The sequence below is a fragment of the Cinclus cinclus genome, chromosome 13 (genome assembly GCF_963662255.1).
Source record: "Cinclus cinclus chromosome 13, bCinCin1.1, whole genome shotgun sequence".
Lineage (NCBI taxonomy): Eukaryota > Metazoa > Chordata > Aves > Passeriformes > Cinclidae > Cinclus > Cinclus cinclus.
In genome coordinates, this window is record NC_085058.1 from 19,428,143 (window position 1) to 19,451,510 (window position 23,368).

At 48.4% G+C, this 23,368-nt stretch overlaps 1 protein-coding gene across 1 annotated transcript in view; it reads right to left on the reverse strand.

Annotated features, from left to right (window-relative positions):
- The window catches only part of IGDCC4 (immunoglobulin superfamily DCC subclass member 4), an 84,341-nt gene that overhangs the window by 5,758 nt on the left and 55,215 nt on the right, over positions 1-23,368 (reverse strand). Inside the window, exons 5-18 of the mRNA XM_062501523.1 lie at positions 19,745-19,879; positions 17,112-17,267; positions 16,172-16,582; positions 15,316-15,480; positions 14,227-14,364; positions 12,607-12,777; positions 11,789-12,022; positions 7,410-7,517; positions 6,939-7,122; positions 6,176-6,303; positions 5,819-5,989; positions 5,195-5,332; positions 4,621-4,726; positions 3,463-3,697 (exon numbers count right to left, since the gene is read on the reverse strand). Coding sequence (XP_062357507.1) covers positions 3,463-3,697; positions 4,621-4,726; positions 5,195-5,332; positions 5,819-5,989; positions 6,176-6,303; positions 6,939-7,122; positions 7,410-7,517; positions 11,789-12,022; positions 12,607-12,777; positions 14,227-14,364; positions 15,316-15,480; positions 16,172-16,582; positions 17,112-17,267; positions 19,745-19,879 — 2,480 coding nt within the window. The remainder of the gene's footprint in view (positions 1-3,462; positions 3,698-4,620; positions 4,727-5,194; positions 5,333-5,818; positions 5,990-6,175; positions 6,304-6,938; positions 7,123-7,409; positions 7,518-11,788; positions 12,023-12,606; positions 12,778-14,226; positions 14,365-15,315; positions 15,481-16,171; positions 16,583-17,111; positions 17,268-19,744; positions 19,880-23,368) is intronic.

The window sequence follows — 23,368 nt, forward strand, 5'->3', positions numbered from 1 at the left end:
GTTACAGCTTCTGCTCTCCAAGTCACAGAGATGCTTTGTGGGAAATGCAGTCTTGTGGGAAGGAGGCCCACAGGGAAGAAGGGCAGCAAGCAAGGAAGGCTCCAGCTCACAAGAACAAGAACAGAAAACATTTCCAAACCAAAATGCTTGGGTTTGGCTTCATTCAATGAAAAGCTTAAGTCTTCCATGGAAAGCAGATGCTTTTTAACATTCTCCCCCACCCTTTAAATTGCTTGGCCCACAAGCAGCAGTGACAGAGATGTCTGGAGCAGAGCCATTTTATCATCCTCAGTCCATCTGTCAGAGGAGACAGAGCTGCATCACCACAGCCCATGTACAACTGTGCCATTTATAACAGGGCTACTGAGGGCATCAGTCCAGGGGGTGCTTGCAAGGGGAAGAGAGTAAGAGAGGAAAATCACTTGTCAGTGGATTTAGAAATCCTTGGGTGTGACCACTGGAAACAAATGAAGGAAGGAAAATGTACCACTGAATGGCCAATGTACTCCTGCCTGCTGGAGCTAGGAGCATCCAGAGGGGTCCCATGCTGACACCTTGGCTGCAGTAGCACCTTGCTGTCCTACAGGCAGGGACAGGGGGTCCAGGAAGTTCCTCTGGGACTGTCCCACCTTCCACTTGCACCATCATTTACCTCCATTATCTGTAACAGCTCAGGAAGAATCACAGCCCTAAATTTGAAGGAAGTGATGATCTTGACCTGAAAATGACCAAGAGGACATCTCACAACCCTTGCCCAAAATTCTTTGCAGGAATCAGTTCCAATCTGAGAGTTTTTAAAGACTTCCTGCCCTCAGTCAGTTCTCCAGTCCCCACACCTGTAAAATGACATTCACTCACTTCTGACTCCATATGGCATGGGGACAGTCCCTTTTTTGTGTCTATCTAACATGGAGCATCCAATCTCCACCGGAACCTCAGGCTGCCACAAGAATAAAAACAATAAAGAACAATCCATGGAATGGTAAGTAATGAGTTGGCATGGGAACAGCCTGCAGGCACAGAGCAGCCAATGCAAGTGCCAACCAGCCAACACAAACCAAGTTTCAGGAGCGTAACCTGAGGACAGAGGCACAAGCAGGCAACTGGAGGTCAAAGCTACACAAACCTGCCCTGCAGTGCCAGCAGCCTCAGCCCAAGGGTCTGCCCCAGCCAACATCCCCAGCTCTGTAGTGACATGATATGCTGCTAAACAAAAGGGATCCTTGAGGCGTTTTTCACTCCCTCTCTTCAGTGAATAGGACTGCAAGTCATAGTATCCAACTTAGAACACCCTGGGGAGCTTCCCCTTGCCAGGCTGGACAGGAATTTCCTTCCACAATGATTTTTTTCTTTCTTGTGGCTCTCTTGCATTCCTTGCCATGGATTTTCACAGCTCCAACTTCACAGAGCATGAGAGAAGAAAAGAGAAGGCAACAAAGGCAGCTGGTCACTGCAGGGTGCAAAGCTCCCACAACACTGTGTTCCAGGCAGAGTCCCTGGGGGTTCCCAGCTTCAACGGATGCTGGGGGAAGCTCTTTGCAGCACACAGGACACCCACATCACTCCTCAGCCTCGACTAGTGGCATTTTGTGTACAGTCAGAAAGATGCACACACTTATGGCTGCTCCTGACTTGGTGGGCACCAGGCATGTGTGCACCACTCCAGCCATGTACCAGAGACCTGCCCAACCCCCTGACTGCCTGGCTGGTAACATCACATCACCATCCAGACATGAGGCCTCTTGGCCACTGCAGCATAAAGGTATTTCTTGGCCATACTCTTTCCACACTTGATTAAACATGTCAGAGTACAGAACGGAAGCTCAGGTGGCACTTCCAGCAGTTCAGGGACAGTGCAGGGAGCAGGGTCTCCTGCGTGGGAGCACATCTCCCTCCAGTGCCCACTCCCAGCAACAACAGCCTGTTGCTCCCGGCCACCACTCGATCTCTTTCACCTGCCAGGTCACCCTTCTGGTCGGCACGGGTGACAACACTGTTCTCCGGGTGGCTACTTCCCAGTGACCCTTGCTTCCTTAGCCACATCCATCAATAACAGCAACAAAAATCCTCAGTGAATTTATCTCTCAGTGGTCATTCCCCATTCAATTATGGAAACCCTACAGCCAGAACTGTCCATCTCCCCCAAAGCTCTGGTCTGTGACTGTAACTCTGCTGCTGGGCACTGCCCACTCTGACGGCCCCAAGTTCTCAGGCCGAGCCCTACATGGCCACGCCTTGGCACTGCCCTCTCCCACCCTGCTCTGCACATATTCAAATCTTAGTGTAAGCCCTTGCAGGCAGGATTGCTGCTCTGGAAGAGAGATCGGGATATGCTGCCCCCAGAAAGGCCTTACAAAGAAGGGAACTCCCCCCCACTCTGACCTGTTCTCAGGGGTAAGTCCCTATCACTGAAAGCATTTGTTCCTTATTTAACTGAAAGAGCTGTAGGAAATTCCTCACACTCTTCGGCTTGGGTCCAGACAGGCAGCCACATTCCACCAAAATCCACAGATGTAGCTTGGCTGCAAACAAACAGCCTCTCCTTCAGCTGAGCACTGATCTGCCACAGCACGCAGCAATGGCCATGGGCATGGCTTCAGCTCATGGGGCTGGTAAAGCTAGCAGAAAACTTTGTGTTTCCAAAAATCCCACCTGCACTGCCTCCAGCAGCACAGACAGGGCTCATGGTCAGCCAGGTACCTGAACTCACCTTCCCTCCAGTGACACACGAGTGCATCATTGATGCAAACGTGAAATCCCACATGCTCACAATGCATTTGTTTTACTGAACCTCCTAATTACTTTACATGCTCTCCCAGGGCTACAAAGAGAGACATAAACAGATTAACTAAATTAGGCCAATTAAAGGTTCCCTAATGGAATGAAATGTTTCAGGCAAGCTTGAAAGAGGAAATGGGCAGGGAGGAATGAAAGACAATGTCACACAAACCAAGCAGGGCAGGAAAAGACTACTTCAAAAAATAAGGTTCACAAAAACCCCACAACTTCACCTCTTGTTTATTGTCAAGAGTATTCCAGTGAAAACACTATTTATGGAGACAGCTCCTTTTAGTCCAAGCAAAAGAGAATCCTGGAAGGCCACGTGTCTGCTCTAGACATCACGCTTCCTCCCACCATCCATATGCCAGAGCAGCACGAATACCACAGCTTTCTGCAGCACCAAATTTGGCAGCAGCTTCTCCGATTGAGGGGTCACTGTCCCAGGAGATGAAAACGGGTGGTAGATGCACAGGGATCTCAAATTAGATCCAAAAGCCAAGGCTGAGCCAGTCAAGTTTTACAGAGAGGGGAAATGCGTGACTGCCCAACACCGGCCTGCAGCCAAGACTTCCAGCACTGCAGAGCCAGGACAGGATCCCACCCTGGCTTCCCTGCAGCCACACACCAAACAAAGGCTCTTGCCAAAGGCAGGAGCCAGTCACCACAAGCATGGGTCCTTACCTTCCTTTTCCCGTGGAAGATGTCCTCAGGGAGGCTCGTGTGGATGAGGCTGCGCACTTCTGCCAGCTCTGTGATGTCCCCCAGGGGCACGGGTGCATCCTCCGGGAGCGGGGACATGAGGGACTCCAGCTCATGTGAGTCCAAGGTGGCACTGGGAGAGGCCACCCCTTGCCTGCCCCGGTGGTAGTATGTGTGGTTGCCAGCAGCCTGGGAATCCAGACCTGGCAGGGCCTCCCTGAGGGAAAACAAGCAAGAGCTGACATCTCAGCTGGTCTTTGTGCAAGTGATTAGGCCCAAGCCCTGTCCTGCCACTCCTGGGCATATTCTTTATCATCACATCCCACTGTAACAGCTTTCACTGCAGATGTATCTCTGCACCACCTTGGTTAATGCCAAAGCTCAGACAAATCCCAATGTGGGATGTAAAGCTGTCCTTCTGCCAGCAAACCCCAAGGGCAGGAAATACCACTAAGTCCCAGCACAAGCAGATGTTCACACCCCCTGGTCCATGGGAAGCTGTGTCATTCCTGTCACCTCTGCTTTTCAGGTTAGAGATGATACAGGACAGGGAAGTTTAGTGGCCACATTAGGATGAGACATCAGGAGCTGTTTGCTCCTAGCCCTGAGATCTGCTGTGAGCTCAAAGCTCTTCTGAACAACTGAACTGTTTTCTGCTCATGGTCTTCCCAAATGCTTGTGGCTGGATTCAGACCTCTGGGATAACAGAGGGCTTTGGGCTGTATCCAGCCCTCCTTAAACCAGCCTGTCACTCACTGGGAAGTCTTTCATTATTTTCCCAGATGAAAGTTAACAAACCATTTCCAATCATCCTTAGAGATGCTTATCCATCCTGTCTAACCTCAGAAGTAACTACTAATACTAATTAGTAACACACTAATACACACAGGTAATAAACTGGTTCTTCCACCTTCTTGGGGCTTTTTTTTTCTCTGAAAAAAGCCCTCTACTAGAATACAAATTGAACAGAAACTACTGGAAAAAAAAATCAGTGAAAAGATTATACTAAATACACTCCTTACCCATCCACAGATCCAAGCTGTGCATTAACTGTCCCCTACACCAACTGAACAGGGGATGCAGCTCACAGTGTTTTTGTCTCCTTCCACAGCAGCCTCCTTCACCTGACGTGCCACCCACCTGTGCTTGCTGTTACGGAAGCTGGCGCACATGCAGAAGAGAATGCAGAGCAACCCCAGGCACACTCCCACGATGATCCCTGTCACAGAGTGGATATCCAGGACATCTGGGAGGGGAGGGAAGGACAGCCGCATAATTTCAGCTGCTAGCAGGAAGAGGGTACAAACTAAACCAAACAGGTTTAAAAGGCCCTTCTAACCCAACTGTTCTATGGTTCTGATTCTATACACATACAACAATAAAATTCCTTGGCAGTGACAATTTAGAGCAACTTAAAGCAAACTGGCATCTATGTGTATTTGTTAATGTCATGCTACAGCAAGATGCAGGTTGCACGTTCCCTTCCAGAGGAACCAGGATGGGGAAGAGATGAAGTTTGGCTGTGGAATGGGTTCTGGAGCTGCACATCTGAGGGCTCTGCTGTGATCCTCTGCACTGCCATGCAGAGAATCCTATCTTGCATCCTACACAGCGACACCAGGCAATTGCTTGGCAAACAGAAATGTCACTGCTGACAACTCAGTCTCCAGCAATGCAATTCCCTTCCTACCCTGGGGTAAGGAGGAATTCATACCAGACAGCTTCTCCCGGAGTGTGTGCACATCCTTAACGTTGGAATAGGGACCAGATCCCACCACTGTCTTTGCTCCCATCTTGAAGAAGTATCTTGTATCACTTTCCAGGCCATGCACTTCAGTGCTGAAGATGTTTCCTGACCAAAAGCAAACAAAAAAAATATTTAAAATGTCCTGTTTTAAGAGTATTCAGAAGCTACAGCAAAGCAGCTATGGAATTGCTGAGGATTTGTGACATTTTTGTGCATTTCATACACCTCTTCAGTAATAATGAACTTCTCACTTACAGACCCAACAATACAGACTGCTCGTGATACTGCTGGCACACATCTTTCTAGGAATTACTGGCTGCATCTGTGGGATATTTCCTGGACAATAATGGCTATTTCAGCCCCAAACACGTATGATTTTATAGCCATTCTCAGTAGCCATGTCCCTGGACTCTCTACTATGACCAGGTCCAGCACATGCTTCAAGAAGACTGCGAGGATGAGCTCTTGAATATTTGTCTGTGTGCAAAGTAAGGCAGAAATCAGGGCAGCAGGACTGAGCAACCAGGACTCCAGAGACAGGAAAAAAGGCAGGAGGACTGTGGGGTATTACAGTACCTGGAGGAGGCTCACCTTCTCGTGTCAGCAAGGTCCACATGTCATCTGGCTGTGTGTTGTTGGCATTGTACAGGATGAGATACTCCACAATGATGCCATTGGGCTCCACAGGTGGACACCAGTGCACCTGCACAGCGTAGGGGTTGAGAGGGTGCAGCCGCAGGTCAGACGGAGGAGTGGAGGGGCCTGGCAAGAGACAAATAAAGACCCAGCCTGAGCAGCAGGAAGAGGAGCAGAGCATTCACCCCCAGAGGGTCATCAGAGCTTCAAGGGAGTCTGAGATCACATCTCTCAGGGGCACATTAGGAAGGATCTTATAGAGACTGAAGGAAAGCCAGGAGAAATGAGGATTTGGTTCCCATAAACACTCACGGTCGGGCAGGGTGAAGCGCTCCACCACACTGCCGAAGGGCCCGTCGATGCCAACCCCGTTGGACTGCACAGCAAACTCATACCTGGTGTAGGGTTTCAGCCCACTAATGAGAATGTCTTCATCTGAGCTGAAGAGAGAAGACAAAGCACAAGGCCATGAACCCCTGGGGGTTCTCCCCTGTCACCCCAACACCTCACTAGGAACACTCTAAGAGATTATCCTAACTCTGACAGCATTTGATTTTCTATCTAAAGCTCCATCTCCTGCAGCCATGTGAATGCAAGAACACTCAGCTCCCAGGGACAGAGCAGAACAGTTCCCAGTCTCCAGAACCATTTCTGATGTACTTGCAGGGAAAAGTGAAAAAACAGCCTGGTTAGAGGCTAAAAATGGACACAAGTATTCAGATGTAAAATACATCCCCAAATTATTAAAACTGCTTAAAGTCCAGCAATTTATAGACCAAACTTGTGAGGACCATCTCACAAATCATGAATGCATAATTGCACCCAGCCATGTTGTTAACAAATGTGTAAGGTCTAACCACAGCAAAAAAATATGCAGAGACCAGTAAATGATTCCTTGGTATTCGAGTCCCACTACCACACCTCAGCAGTTCTGAACATTATCTGTGACCACAGCAGATATTCCCAGCATATGAAACACCCAGGATTTTGCTAAGTTCTGGAAATTCCATGCAACTTCCTCCAACCCTGTGCTCATTCCTGACACGTACATCACATGGCAGATGACCTTCCTTACCTGGTGTAGTATGTCACAAGAGAGGCATTTTTCAGCCCCCAGGGGCTGAAGCGCACGGTGTAGTTGACAATTTTGACTGTTGTGAAGTCAGGTTTTTTCCAGCGGAGCCAGATGGAAGTTGAGCTGTTGGACTCTGCATAGACTTGGACTGGAGGCAGTGGAGGCCCCTTCTGCACAGGGGGATCTACAGTGCAGCACAAAAAGAGATGTGGAGGTGTACATGACAGTAATGCCACTCACACCAGCAGAAGAACAACCCTAATGAGAAGGGGGATATTTTCCTCCTTTCTCTCCTTCCCAATTCCTCCAATGCATTTTGCAATGACTGTCAAAGGAAGTTCCCTTTTATGTTATGACCTTCTCTATTTTGGTATTGTCCTTTTTGAAGTTAATCCTCTGTAATCCCTCTACCCTTCCTCTGAAGCCACGTGCCAAGCAGAAGAGACATAACAATTGAAGGGCATTTCTCACCTACTGCTGTTGCAGGTGCCTTTTCTGTTTTGCCCTTCCAAACCACTGCATACCCATCTTCATGCTTATTGAATGCCACCAGCTTCACCTCGTACAGTTTCCCAGGAGCTGGAAAAATCAATCAGGGTTTGCCTTGGGTTATTTTTGTCACCAATCCTCCCTAGTCAGATGTGTTTCCTTTGATCCCGCCAGTTTTCCTCACCATCCAATAAAGTAGCTTGAACATAATAAATACATTTTTGTTACCTTATACCTAAGTAAGCATCACCTAATATCTAAATTACAGCAGGGAGTCCCCCATCCATTTACAGGCTTCCCACACACAAACACTGTCTCACAGATGGTGTATGTTACCAGCACAGCTGCTCTTTGGTTCTCCCCTCACTTTTGACAGAAATTATCAGCAGGAAATGGACTTGTCCCAGTCCTCAAAAGTTGACCAGTGTCCTGGCCTCCAGCACATCTACTCAGGATCTCTAGATCTTCCTCCCTCACAAACCACTGAAGAAACCTACACATGCTAACTCCTCTCTCCACCATGGAAGTGACTGCACTGTACAATTTATTGCTGAGGAGTAAGGACATTCTCTCCTCTCCCAAAATGTACCTCCTGTTTCTGAAGTCCTTTCTGATTTATTCACTGCTGTGAGGATCTTCCTTCCAGCAAGTCCTCAAACACCCTGTTAAGTCACTGGCAGCCTTTGTTGTATGGTGTCTATTTTGCCTCCACAGCAGAGCTTCCCAATTTGCAATTACAAAAGCAACAATGCATAGAAAACCCACACCAAAATCCTGAGGGTCCTCATTGCGTGCTCTTCCACTGTGGGGAATCTCAAACTGAGTTGCAGGACAGGGTGCTCTGAGTCCAAGCAGTGCTGCTCTGGTCCAAAATCCAGTTCCCTCTTTCCTCCAGCCTTTCATCAGCTTCTTCATTTTGAATGGAGATGTTTAATCATAGAAACAACTTGGGGGATATAAAGTTCTCAAAGAAGACACTCCCTGCAGCAGCCAGCCCCTTCAGGAGCTCAGCCAGAGCAGTCCACACTGCCTTTTGTTGCCTTGGCTGCAGCACATTGATGAAGTTTGTTAACTTGGGACGTGCCTCTTCATTCCCTGCCCTCACAGATCACTGCTCTCCTTGCCAGATAATGTAAGCAGAATGAAACCTTTCTTATTGACACCGATTTTATTATTACTGCTCTGATTACACTCCCAGAGGCTGATGGTACCAATTACCAAAGGCTTTCTCTGCTCTACAACACACGCTCAAGCTCAGAATATAAAAACAGTTCAGCCACATTTTTCTCCCCCAAAGAATCCCAAAAGCAAACAGAGTTTTGTCTGCCTCCAAGACAGCCTGATCTGCACTTCCACACTCTCCAGCCACAGAATAATATTTTAAGCCCACACAACGGGGATAGAGCCAAAGGGCACTCAACCTCCAAAGGGTTGGGACCACAGGCTCAGTGGAAGAAAGAACCCCTGGCCCATCTCTTGCCAGCACCACACTCTCCTTCTGCCTGAGCCTTGGGCTGGGCTTCACTGGGACACGAGCACACCGTGGACAGTGCAATCCAAAATGATGAGGAAAAGCTCACAGATGTGATGCAGCTGTGGGCAGCTCCCGTTGGAAAATGGAGTGAAGGAAAGGACAAGTCCTCCATCTCCATCCCTGGGCAAGATCAATACAGCAGCTGCTTACACGTGACACCAAGGGAGCTCGACTGCAAGACGAAGCACCTCACATCCTGAAAATAAGGGTACTTTGGATTTCTCAGTCAGAGGATTGACTTCAATTTTTATACACAAGCCCAGCTGTTCAAGCTCTTAAAACAGGCAGACATAAAACTCTATCAAGCTGTCAAGAAGCTGGTAGGCAGCATGAAAACAGATGTATTTCACTGCATTCCATCATACATTAAATATAAGCAGAATAATCTAGTCCAGATCATTTCAAATCACTAATCTGGATGGCTGCATAATATATCCAATATGCTAAATATGCTGCTTCACTCAGCGTTTTAAGGTGTTCATATTGGCCAGGTGCCAGAAGCCATAGTTTCCTTTGAGTAGGAAAACACCCTGATTTCCAGAGAGTTACTTCCAGAGGAATGCAATCTTCCCTCATGGGAATGTGGAAGACAGGATCAGATCCCTGCCATTTATTTTTCACATAAATGATGGCCCTGGTAGTTGCACCTCAGTAGAGAGAGTAAGTACTAGAACATCAATGGAGGTCATTAAGAATTTCTTAGGGAAAACCCCTCCTGGTGATTCAGGAAAGGTTCCTTCTGATTTTGTGGACTCATGAAATTGCTGGATTTCCTGTGTGCCCTTGAGCAGCTGTCCACCTCTCTCACAGGACTGCAGCACACACCTCTCAGATAAGACACAAGGTACCATTAGTGATACCATTCTAAAGAGACACCATTTGCTCCAGAGATTAGCAAGAGATGGGAGAAGTCTTCTACTTCAAGCCACACTTCAAACCATGGCAAGGGGCAGAGCACTAGCTTCAGTGACACTTCAGAGCTGTGGAGCCAAGGGACATGTAGTGACCACTCTGGCTCTTGTCTGCGCCGACATGGAACACACCACATCTGAGCTCAGCCTGGTATGCCCAGGCCTCAGCCTGGGACTTCCTGACACCACTTCAAGCACCAGAACAGGCTTCCCAGAGAGAAGGTCAATGCCCCAAGCCTGACAGCGTTTAAAAGACATTAGGACAGAATTTGCTTTCATTTTTGGTCAACACTGAGGTACCCAGGCAGTTGGACTCAATGAGTCTTGAAGATAATCCCAAGAGACAGTGTTGGGTATCTGTTTTTATAGAGGGATCTTAGGAGAGGTTTCCAGTCCTGTGCTTTCCTGGCAGACATCCCTGATCTGGGAAATCTCCCCAGCTAATTCCCTATGAGCCCAGATCACATGAGGGCTGCCAGCCATTCCTGAGACCACTGCCTGCTCTGCCTACAAGCTGCAGCCCCAAGTACTGGCACAGGGCAGTTCTGTGCCATAAAATTAAGCCCTTCTAAATCCCAACCACTCCTCCTGGTTTCATGTGCAGTCCCATTCCTTTCCTCAGCACAACCAGATTCCTGACCCTTCCTTTACTGTACGTGTGCAGAAGCACATCATTCAACAGCACAAGGGGAGCAGAGGGAACATCCTGGGCTGGGAGGAACCCGAGCCTGCACTCCTGACACAACGATAGCCGATGCACAGCCGCCAAATCATACGGAAAACATTAGGCCTTGACAGATGCCCAAATTCAAGGAAGCAATTACAGAAGAACAAGCAGCCTTCTCAACATCATCGTGCCAGAGCATTTGGAACCAATTCAGTCCACTCCCAGCCCCTGCACTGACTGACTTGCCAGTGGTTGGAGCAGCACGTGATGTTCACATGTGGTTTCCTCTGTGCATTAATTATAGATCTAAATTCTTCAGAGAAACTCATCACTGTTAACACTCTCAGTGGCAAGATGGCTGTGACAGGGTTGGGAACCCCACTTAGAGATGGCATAAGCAGTCCTTCCAGGTGCTGCAGCCTGACCTTCACACTGTGCATAATATATATGCTACAAGTGTAAGATGAACCAGCACAACAGACATGCACCCTACAGTCTCCACTCACTGGGCAGTAACAGGGTGAAGCATAAAGTAGGGGATGGAAGAAATCTAGGAAAAGTTCTCTTTCAAGGGTGCATCTGCCATGACTATCTTTTCTCTCCATCCTGTATCAATGGGCAAATCAATTAATTAATACCATCAAATGTTAGGAACACAACCTCTTGTGGAAAATGCCAAGCACCGTGAGCCAGGCAGGCAGACCTCACCGCAGCTCAGGTCTTCTCCAGTCACGGACACTCACTCTTCCATCCCTTTTCCTTTAGTGGGAAGTGGAGGAGAACACTGGGCTAAAATTAGTATGCTGTGAATTATCCCATCTCAGCATTTTATTATAGAGAGATTTCAAACAGCATGCAATTAAGGAGCGCCTTAGAAACAGGCAGGGAAGGAGAGATCATCGTCCTGACTGGAGATTTCAATCTCGGCACTCTTTATAGTGACACAATAAAAACACTAATTAACTAAGAACCACTTATTAGCATATACTAAGAATACTGGTAACTTGGTTAAAATCCCTGCTAAATTGGCATTAGAAATTTCTGTGCTGTAAATTCTGCTCAATACAAGCATCAAGAGTCCCACTCCAGAAAGGAGTTTAGATGATCTTAAAACACCTCAGATGGTCATGGCCCTATGTACCTCCATGCAAACAACTGAGCCTCTTGGGAGCATCCTGGGATGCTACAAAGTGCAAGAGACAGGCCCTGGGTTTCCACACCAAGTGCTAGGAAGATGCAGCCAGCTAACCTAGTCGAGTCAGCTCGTACTGCTTCACTTTCTTCTTTAGTTTTATTGGTCCTACATCCCAGCTCTCATCTTCAGCACCATCCAAAGGGCTCTCATCACTGGACTCTTCTGGGCCCACCTCTCTGTAGTAGAGCTTGTAGCCAGATATCTGGGCATGGTTTGCTGGGGGCTGCCACATTATCAGGAGAGACTCCATCTTCGCTCGGACTTTTAGTTCTGTTGGGGCGAATGGAACTGGAAGAAGAAGAAGACGAGAGAAAAAGATTGAGCCACATGTCTCCATTTCCCTGGTCTACTGAATCCTCCCAGTCATCAGTGGTGAGGGAAGGGTGTGAGCAAAAGACTGTCCTGAGTGGAGTGTCTCCACTCCCTGACAGTGCAGAGTGGGACAGTCACACTCTACCACTGACTTTCCCAGTGGGTAAAACAGGAAACAACGATGTGACAAAGCCACTGTGGGGGTTTCTCAGTGTATTCTGAGATACCACCATCTTTAACCACTGCTGGAGTCTGGCATGGGCTCGGCTCTCTTTGGCAGAATGGTTCATTCACTCCCAAATGTCGTAACACTGGGATCTGGAGTTCTGTTTGTTTTCTTTCTATTTTTTTTAAGAACTTTCACAGCTGCACATGGAGGTGCACAGCCCCACTGCTCATGCAAGCAGTGTACAGGGGCTGCTGATCAGCAAGGTAAAGGTGAGCACTCTAGTCTGACCAAAACCAATGGTTGTAATTCCCAAAGGAAAGCAAGTATCTCTGAAAATGCCTCAAGTTCCCAACACCCTGTCCCAAATCCCAGGCACTCCCCAGCCTCCTACCGTGTGTCTGGTTGTCCCTGTCAGGAGTCCGATGCTGGGTCCACTCGGAAGGGGCCCCATATCCCACACTGGTGCTGGCTGCAATCCGAACTTTGTACACTTTGTTGGGATGCAGTGAGTACAGGGTGATCTGGGTCTCATTTCCACCCACTTCGATGGAGGTAACCTGATCTGCTGGAACCAAGGGAACACCACTGAAAGCAGGGATTTCCCAGCCAAAGGGAAGTACAGCTGAGCAGCCACAAGCTTCATTACCCCCTTGTGATCTGCACACCCTGGGCTGGCTTGGCTTTGCCCAGAGCAGTCTTATTCCACCAGAAAAAAAACTTGTAAGGCTGGGCAGAGCTGATATTCTGACTGACAATTCCCTTCATCACATTCCAAACTGCAGGTTGCCTTTAGCACCACAGAGCCTGCCCAGAGGGAGCTGTCAGAAATCTTGCTCTGATTATGTGATGGCAGAACACGAGCACAGCTAATGGGAGCTGATAGCATGTTCCAGTGCTTCTCATTGCTGTATTTAAACCCTCACCTTAATGTGAACCAGAACTGTCCAGCAGCCCTGCTGTCTGCAAAATTCACACCCTCATCCACACCAGACAGAGGTTTTACTGCTCCCTCTCCAGCCCACCCAAGTTCATAAGGGAGGTGACAGGAAATTTAAACTGAGAACAGCCTGGGATTTTCACTGTATCAGCTAACTGGTTTTGGTGAAGATTCATGTGTCCTGTTTAGAGTACACGGAGGTCTTGATTTCAGCTTCCCTTGGCATTAACTCAGCCAGGAGCACTATCCCTGCTATGTAACAGGTATTGCTGAGTGTGATCCCTGGATTCCAAGTGTTTCCAAGGTTTTATGATGCCACTGAGCCATGTGCATGCTCAAGGCAAAAGAAACAGAGCCAGGAGTCATAGCACAGACTACTAATCTAGTTCAAATACATGGGAACTTGTCCAGCACCTCATCACACTCGCCATCCTCCTCTCAGGAAGAATCATGACCCTGGGAAGTGAGAAGCTGCAGAGCCTTGACAGTTTTAAGAGCAAATACCCAGAAGGATTTGCAAAGCAAGCACACATGGAATTGGAACAGCCACATCCAGCAGAGGTAAATGTTACCATCACTGCTGAACCCTGTTTAGCATGTCTGACAAGGTAAATAAAATCAGACAGAACTCAGCAATAGAGCAACACAACCTGGCCAGGGTATTTGGTTTTTTTTGTTGTTTTTTTTTTTTTTCCACGAGGACCACTGTGATTAGACTCCATTTTAAGGAAACTGAAAGCATTTACCCCTCTTCCCCAAACAGCATAAAGCTCTTTCCCCAAAACACAGTGTAGATGGCAATGAAGGGCTGCTCATGCAGACATTTCTGGGACAGCACAAACATGGGTCAGCCATTCTCCTGGGGACACAGTGCCTCCATGATCACAGGAAAAGGCACCTTGAGATGGTGTGAGGTAGCACTGCCATGACCACCAGACTGTGAAAGGTCTCTCTTCCCTTGGGTAAAGGGGTCCCTCTATTTTCAGCCTTGCACCACCTCCCCCCCACCCAACATCACAGGCTGTTAACACTACTAGAGCAGACAACACAACACCCAAATGGTGTTGCCCTCACCTTCCTTGAGGGTGCAGTAATCAATCTTGTACTTGGTTATCTTGCCGTTACTCAGCTCGGGAGGAGGAGGCAGCCATGTCACACGGATGTCACCAGGAGTCATGCTCGACAGTGACAGTTGAGGGGCTGCACTGGGAACTGGGTAAAACAACCAGAAGAAGTCAGCAAAGACCAGAGCAACACCTCAACACATCTCTGCCAGTTCTCTGAGCTGGTTGGAGGCCACTACCTTGGCTCTGTCACAGCCACTGGTGACTTGGTGTCTGTCCTGGGGGAACCAACACCCCACAGCCCTTCAGGGGTGTCTGGGGAGAGGAGATGCTGGACTGCTCCACTTCCAGGCTGACCAGAGCCTCTTGCCCCCACGGACCTGTGTCCAGGGCAAACTGGGCAGGGTGGCAGACCCCAGCTCTCAGCTTGTGCTGTACTGTGGAGCACGAAGGAGACACAAAAGCAAATGGCTCACAAATTCAAGCTGCAAGCCTGAGAATCCTCATTCCCTTGAGAACCACAGCTCTGGGCTGCAGGCAGTTTTCATGTTTTCAAGTCAGCCTTTCAGGCTTCAGACACGCACACTGGACCACGCAGGTCACCATGTCAGGAGCATTAAAAGCATATAATACACACAAGGTCTGCCAAAAACATCTCTGCTTGCCTCTGTCCTGCAGCCTGTTGAAAGCTGTGCACGGCCTCCCATTGGGCAGCTGTGCTTCTGGCACTCTGCCTTTACTGCTCCCGAAATGCTATGTGATAAATGGTAAAATCAACACAAACTACTGGCTCTTAAGGGGTCTGACCTCAAGGCTGCCCCCACCCCTACAAATTGCAATAGATGTTTCTTCTGAGTTGAAATCCAGTCTGGCCCAGAGTGAAGCTTGGTTAGGAGAAAGCCCTTAGGACTGCAATTCTCAAAGGATTCTCATGGGGCCCACCATCAGCCAGGTTATTTTCACCCAAGCTGGTGATGAGACCAGGGTGCAGGTTTGGGTTTCTAGGAGCTGCTGCTACTCTCTGTAGCACATTCAGTGCTCACCATGAACCAGGCCAAGAACATTTCCTAGGCACCAGTACCCATCTAATTCAACGCACCATCCTCCAGGGTCTGGACAACAATGGAAGAGGATGTCCGGCTGGCCCCAAGCTGGGAATATGCAACCACGTAGAACACATAGTTGGTGTTTGGTTCCAGATCCTTGACTTGCAGCTCAGTTGTGTCGTTATTAACAGCAAATTGGTATTCCACATTATCTGTTCCTAGAGCCAAGGAAACACTGATCAGCAGGTCAGTGAACTGCCACAACACTCCTGAAAAACTTAATTCACAAGGTCCACAGACTAAAACTACTTTTAAGATCACTGTATCTTCTCCAATTTCCCCAGCACCTACACAGTCTCATCTCTTATATGAGTTTTTTGGACAGAAACTCCAATGCCTCAACGTTAATATCTTCATTTTGACACAAACTCCTTAATCCATGCTGAAGAAGCTGCAGTTACCAGTTTAATTTTCAGAGGAGCTCTGGCAACAGTTCAGCATTGGCTTGCTGGCTTTTTGGGAAGACAGACCCCAACAGATGCAGTGCCTCACTTCAGATTCTGGGTGTGGATAATTTAGTGATTCCCCCTGTACACAATGCAGCTGGTTAACATCACTGTTAATAATCATACTCTTTGCATACAAAATCAATATGTATAAAATCAGCAGTGCCTGGTCCCATAGAATCCAGACAACTCAGATATGTGGACAGACTACTGCCAATCAAGAAGTTAGAACATGCCAGCTAATCCACAGGCACTATCACTGGCTGATACTGACTCCAGGAGAAAACTCCTTTACCTGCAATGGAAAGGGAATTGCCTCACACTTGTCACTAGCTGGGGAAGAAGGTCAACCTGTGCCTTGTACCTTTGAGCCAGCTGTGCTGCTCGGGGAGGTGACACCTACCCACAGCCCGCTGGTAGTGCAAAGAGAAGCCGATGATCTGCTCACTGTTGTACTCCGGCCGCTCCCAGGACACCAGGACGGTGCTGCTGGAGAGGGACACGGCCGAGACCTTCTTGGGAGCACTGGGCAAACCCTCCCGCACGATCACCGAGAGCTTGGCAGTGGCACAGGCCATGCCCAGGCTGTTCTCAGCCACACACTGGTAGTAGCCAGCATCCTCCAGGCCGATCTGGTTGATGACGAGGCTGCCGCTGCTCTGCACCTTCACACGCCCGTTGGAGAGGATGGGCTCCCCATTCTTCAGCCAGTGGATGGTGGGGGTTGGCTCTCCCTCTGCCTTGCACACAAACCTGGCCGTGCTGGCTCGGGTGCGAGAGATGGTTTCAGGAGCCTGGGAGATGCTGGGAGTAGCTGGGAGGAGAGTGAACAAATTAATGCAGGAAGGAGGAGGAAAAGATAGCAAAGCAAATCCTTTCTCCTCCCCACTCGGTGCTATGTTTTATTCAGTAGCAGCTTTGCTTACAAGATGGGATTTGCCAGGCAGACTCTAGAGGCTTAATTTAGACTCTGTCCAAAAGGAAAAATAAATTCTGTATCAATCATGTGCTGCGTTCCCTGATCCTAGGCTGTTCTCCCTGCTGGCTTCCAGGATACTGAAAGTTAATTGCTGGTAGAGATTTCCAAGGGGGAACCCTGGAGAACAAGAATAAGGCATAAAACGGTTCAGTAAATACCAAGAACTAAACCCCAAATTAAAAAGGTGACACTCCCACTGAGAGCTATGCCAACTCGCGCTTCCGGGCTCTAACCTGGCTCCCATTTTACCCAGCACAGGCCACAAAGGCCACAAACCCTTGGGGATCTCCTGGATGTTGATCCATGCAATCCACAGCAAGCTGGTCAGCATCTGTACCTGAGAATCTGCCTGTTCTCTACTCACCGAGGATGCGGAGCTCGGCTGCGGCGGTGACGAACTGCCGGGTTTGGGGTTTGTTGGCTCGGCAGACGTACACCCCGGAGTGATGGGGCTGGCTGGAAGGAATGAGCAGATTTGTCCGGCCCAGCACAATCACATCTGTGGAAATGGACTTTCCATCTGCAGGAAGAAACGTGCACAAATTTGGGAGTGAGCCCTGCCCTTTATGAGAGCTTGTAAACAATGCCAGGATTGCAGCTGGAGAGAGACCCCTAAATCCCAGACCCCAGCCCAGAGGAAGATTCCTGCTGGGACACCCCTCAGTGCTTGATAGCCAGCTCTAGGCAACATTGACTCAGGGTTTAGTTTAGCTTGTAATAATCCAAAAAGTTCTGGTTTGGATCAAAACAGTCTCTTGATACCTAGGGTATGCCTGCAATGAGGGGCCTAGCAATAGCACACTCAAGGGAAAGATGTGCTGACCTCATCACAAGCACAGACACCTCTTCCTCTCACTTGTTCATGCAATGTCAGCAAGACTGTTGAATCACTGACAACTCAGGTGTTCCTCCTCCTCCTCCTCTGTGCCCTGGATATGAACCCAAATTTACTGAGCTTCCTGATCCACTCCTTGTCCACATCTTGGCTGTGAGGTGTCAGAAAGACACCTGGTGCTCCCTGGGACTCCGGTGTTTAGGCCAGGGGCATAGGCCATAAGCTGCCTTCTCCAGGCTGGGTGCTCAGCACTGCTGAGTAGGGAAAGAGGAAAGGGCAGCTCCTTATCACTGGCCAGAAGCCAAGATGTCCTTCTACAACTTCAAGTAGCCCTGGACTCCTCAGCATCACAGACAGGGGAGAGGCTGATGCTGAGCACAGCATAGTCTCAGCATCACTCTGAGATGAGAAACTCAGGGATATGGCATTGGTACTTCTGAGTGAGTGTGGGAGACAAAGCCAAGAGCTGGGGACAAGCTGAGGAAAGGCTTGGATGGGAGGTCTGGCACAAGTCTGCAGACTGGGAGGACCAGCCAATATGTGCAGCACCAGTGCACCACCAGACCTTGTCCCTCTCCACCTGCAGAAACACCTCTTCAGCACTGCCTGCCTTTACCTCTCCAGCTTCAGCTGAGCCTGGAGCTCACACAGAACAAACTCCCACCTCCACTGTGAACAGCTGCACTGACTTAGCACCATCAGCAGGGAATGTGGCTGAGAGCAGACCTCTGCCCCCTCCCTGTATTTTGGGGGTCTTCAGATGGCCTCACAGTTCAGTGGCTACACACTCAGAGCAGACAATCTGCACACACCCCATTTGCACTGGAGCAATTGGTTGGAAAACTGACTCCAGATGGTAGCAATTAGCTGACACCACCAAGGCCGGCAAGAGCCAAACTGGCAACCTGGAGGTACATCCTTGGTGTTCCCTACATGACTGATGGTCCAGTAATCCAGCCTGCTCCTTAATGAAGGCTTGGAAATAAACTTGTGTAACTCAGAATGACTTGCCCTGTTACTCCATCCATTCAAAGTGAAGAGTCCACACAAGGAAGGAGAATAGGAGCAAGCAAACACTTGAAAATAAAGCATGGAAAGAACTGGTTCAGCAATCATTCCCCCTCCACCCTTGTCTTCCTTCCTTACAAAAAAACTTTTATAATGATAATTAACTCTAATATTATCTACTTTACCATGGGCATCAGCAGATCTCAGTAAAGCAGTAAGTGATCTAGCGTGGCAATGCTGAGCATTTGTAATTGTAAAGTGCATGGGATAAACTAGAATCATTTCTGCCATAACATTTAAGCCTTGCTCATTTGATTTCCAAAGTGGTATCCTCTGAGGTTTTTTTGCTCCTTTTTTGTGGGAAAGTGGAAATATTTTTATATGTTAAAATCACTGCCTGTGGACAAATCTGGGCTGAAAACCAACCACAATAAATGGTTACAGGGGAGAGGAGTCTTAAATTGTGACCTGGATATATGAAAATGACTGAGAGCCTTTTCTGGGGGAGAATCAACCTCTGAGCTGAGAATGTCTTCAGTAAGAGCCTCTAAAACACATCTGATGGATGTGACTGTCAGTGAAGTGACACTGGCATCCAACTTGTGACTTTGGCCATCAGCCCTGGGTAACATCTGTCAGCCCAGCTCATTCATACACCTCTGATGAGACCTAAGCAGCTCCTCCTCCTTCCATTCAACAAAAACCTCCCAGTAACACTCCCAATAACACCAAGGATTAAGAGCTCTTATCAAGTTTTTTAATCCTGCAAGACAATACAAGCTGTTTCTCCAGTGCAATGGCAGATTCCACAGAATCCTCAGTAACCTTGGAGTTCAGGGAGGAGCGGCACTTGACCCCATCTCATGACCTTTACTGTTCCAATTCACACAAGAAAGACTAATTTAGATCCAATGCATCCAGGCACAGTTCAAACAACTACAAACTGGACTGTGTGCTTTGAAGCCTTCAAGATTTAATTAATAATTCCACTTTAGCAAGGACACCCCACACTGCAACACCACCCGTGTCATTAGGTATTGATGTTACAAGCACCCTTCCTATCCCAGATTTTTCCACTCTTAACAGATTTTTAGAATGTAGTATCCACAGGTTCCTATGGACAACAGAAATTTAGTCCTGTCCCTCACACTCACCTTGTCGTATCCAGGAGACAAAGGGGGTGGGGTCAGCAGCTGCCATACATTCCATCACCACACTCTCCCCAGCCACCACCGTGGTGTTTTCTGGAGCAGCAATGATGGTGACATCTCCTCCTGCTGGCTGGGAACCTAATGCCAAAAATTAAAAAAAAAAGTCTGTCCTTTCAAGATGCAAAGTTCCTGGAAGAAAAGAGCATGTAGAGCCCTGTCTCCCCAGCTGTGCTTCCCTGGGCAGTCTCATGTGTGGAAATGGCTCAGACCCAGTTGGGAGAGAAAAACTGGTCTTGCTTTTTATATGACTACAGAATGTCTACTAAAGAAACAATCTGTCCAGCAAAATTTTCTCTAATCATGTGGGTCTTAATAACAGGATTTTCACATGGAAAACAAGTAGAATTTCAACCCAACACCTTCATGAACTGCTGCTACATGGATGTTTGTTCATTAGATGAAACAAGACACCACTGTCTTCAAACAGAGCAACACCAACACTCACCCTCCACCAGGGCACTGGAGCAGCTAGAAAGAATCCAGTCATTTGGCTAAAGAAATTCTAATATCCAGATGCTGGACTGTAAACTGCAACACAGGGAGGTCATGGCTGTGTCCTGGCCTTCACCTGACAGCACAAAGACTGATCAGTCATCCCACATCTGGAGGAGACAGTGCTGCGTAGCTTGGAAGCGCACAGACCAAGAGCTAACACTTAAATCAAGCAAGGTTTACAGGAAGGTCTCCAGGCTGCATTGCACAATGCCTTGAGAATGGGATGGGGATATTCTGCTTGAAATGAACCTTCTGCCTGTGTCTGCCCACTGCTGAGCAGAGGTTAAGGGAAGGTCAAGGAAATGCCTTTGCAGCGGCCAAATTTCTGTTGTCAGATGAAAACAACTGGAGCACTCTTGAGCAGACCAGACTGTTCATGACCCTCAACAGTTCCTCCAGCTCTCTCAAATACCTTTAAATCTGGGGGACACTTTTGTTGTTGTCCTCATGAAGGGAGAAATAACAGTAGAGGAGTCACGTAGTACCAGTAACACTTAGGCCTGCAGTGAAAGTTATTGGCAGTAGGTCTCAAACAAATAAAAGCATGATCTTTCTGAACTCAGTGTATCAAAATGCTGCAGAGTTCAAAGCCCCAAAAATTCAGACAAGCTTATAAAAGACACTTCTACCAGGACTATCAAATATGGTCTCATTACAGTCCCCAGCCCAAAATGTTCCTGACTGGGATACTCTGACTAGGACCCTGACTGTCAGGTGCTAAGGGAGATGCCCAAGGAAAGCACCCTGCCCAGCTTCTTTACATGCTGTCCTCTAGCACCTGCTCTGGTCACTTCTGGAGACTTGCACTGGCCATTCATGTAGCATGCAAATAACTCACTCGTATCTGAATTCTTTGGGGATATAAACCAGAAGACCTTCAGCCTCACAGGCAGAGCTGCCTGCATGGCAGGAGGCCACACAGGGCTGCACTGAATGTGCTGTGCTCAGCCCAGCCCCAGGCTCGGTGCCAGTCAATCTAAGCAGGGCAGTCTTGCCAAAGCATTGGTTCTACACTGAAATGTTCTCGCAGTCCATACGTGCATGAAAGGGATTTCCATCTCTAGTATTACATGAGCACAGTCAAAAGGAGCCAGCAGAATCCCTGAGGCACCAAGGGAAACCGGGAGCAAGCAGGAGTCAGTGCTTGTCCAGCAGATGGAAGCAGAGACCAAGGAGCATCCACAGTGCCTGACCTGGGGCAGTGGCTGGACCACGCTGACCTGCAGTCCCAGCCCTGGACAAACACCAGCAAGAGGAACTGCCCTGTGGCAGGGAAGAGTCAGGCCAGCTGTCCTCCATTCCAGTGGAATGAGTACCCTACACAGAGGGGCTGGTGTGGACAGGCAAAACCAGTCTCCTTCTGGGCTGGCCAGGGCTTTGTTCCATCATGTCTGCTACTGCTCTCATTGCTCACATCCATGGACACCTTCAGCCTCACAGCCAGCACACCTGGCTGCAGCAGGACAACTTGGGGGACAGCACAGGGACAGGAAGAAAATTCAGCAGATATGGATGCTTAAAACTCACTGACAACCAGATCAAAATCCTAGTCACTCTGAACTACTGAGACAGCACGAGAGCTTCTACCCCAAGCATATAAGCTCAAGGATCAGAGAAACTCAAGGCTCTCTTCAACAGCAGCTTTAACTCCAGCTCTAGTTCAACAAAGCACTAAAATCCACAAGTAATCATTACTTCTGCACAAGAATTGAGCACAGGTACTCCAGTGAGGCCCAGCTTGATGGGTGAGGCTGCTCTGCAAATTATTATGTGAGGCCTCTACCCCATATGGCACAGAGGGATGAGGCAACACTGGAGAAAGAACAAGGAGAAGGAGCTTTCCAGCCAGGATTTGGAAGGGAACACATGAAAAAGCATCAGAAACAAAGGCAAAGGGTTTTATAGCAGCCATTGCAGGGAAGGCCACAGTGCTGGAAAGACACTGGAGAACCCAATGAGTTGTGATGAGTGAGCTGGGGAAAGTAGTGCAAAGAAGCCAGGTGAAGAGCTGCTCTGTGCTGAGCAAGGCTGGATGTGGTCACACATCTCCACACAGCCCAGGCTCAGGCCCAGCTCACCCTGCACAGGGTTCAGCAAGCCAAATCTGCCCACCCTGGACACCAATCACCTGCAGGGCCATGGCAGCTTCTGACGAAAACGAGCAGGGCAGCAGCAGACACCACACATCCTGGGAGCAGGAATATCCATGGTAGGACTTCCAGCCTACTCTGGGAGTGAAATTCTTCACCCAACAGCACTGGCTGCCACATACCTGCTGGGCAGGACATGGCTGAGACATGTCTGTGCAAAAAAAAACTATCTTTTTCTGCACTGCTGGGGGAAAAAAATAAACCTAGAGTTAAAAAAAAAAAAAACAAAAAACACCAGCCAGATGGTAATATATTCCCTGCCAGATTTCCAAGCAGCTTTCTCTACCAAGCTTAGAGCAGAGAAAAAGCTGCTCAAACCTGATTTAAACACTCATCTGTTCCATCAGGTGCATGGCCCCAGGAGCTGACTGGCAAAGGTACTTTACAGGTTATAGAAGCTTCACCTGAAGGCACTTGTCCTGTATCACTTGGTCCCTGACAGCTGCCTGGTAGTGCTGACAGTCACTAGAAGAGGGGTCTTACCTTAGTTTCAGCCTTGAAAAACTATTGGGAAAACATATTAGTCTAGGCCCTGTATCTGATTATTACTGAAAATTATATTACAAACATAAACAGTTCTGCTTGCTTTCCCAGTGCATTCCTGGGTGTATGCATGGATGAATGCCCCTTACACTTCTTGCAGACACAAACACATTTCTCTCCAGCCTTGTATTCCATTGTGGGTCTCTCAGAGCAAGTCCACAAGTCAAGTTTCTCTTCAAACTGAGCCCCTTTGGAGCACATTTTTCCCTTGACACCTCTCTAGACTGGTGGGACACAATGGATCACAAGTCACTCCTACAAACTGTGCTCCATTGAGGAGTTTCTAAGAACAGTACTCAGCTAACCAGGGAAATTTCCACACAGGGGATTCCAATGCACATCAAAGAGTAAAACCAACGTGAGGCTTTTTGTCTCCACT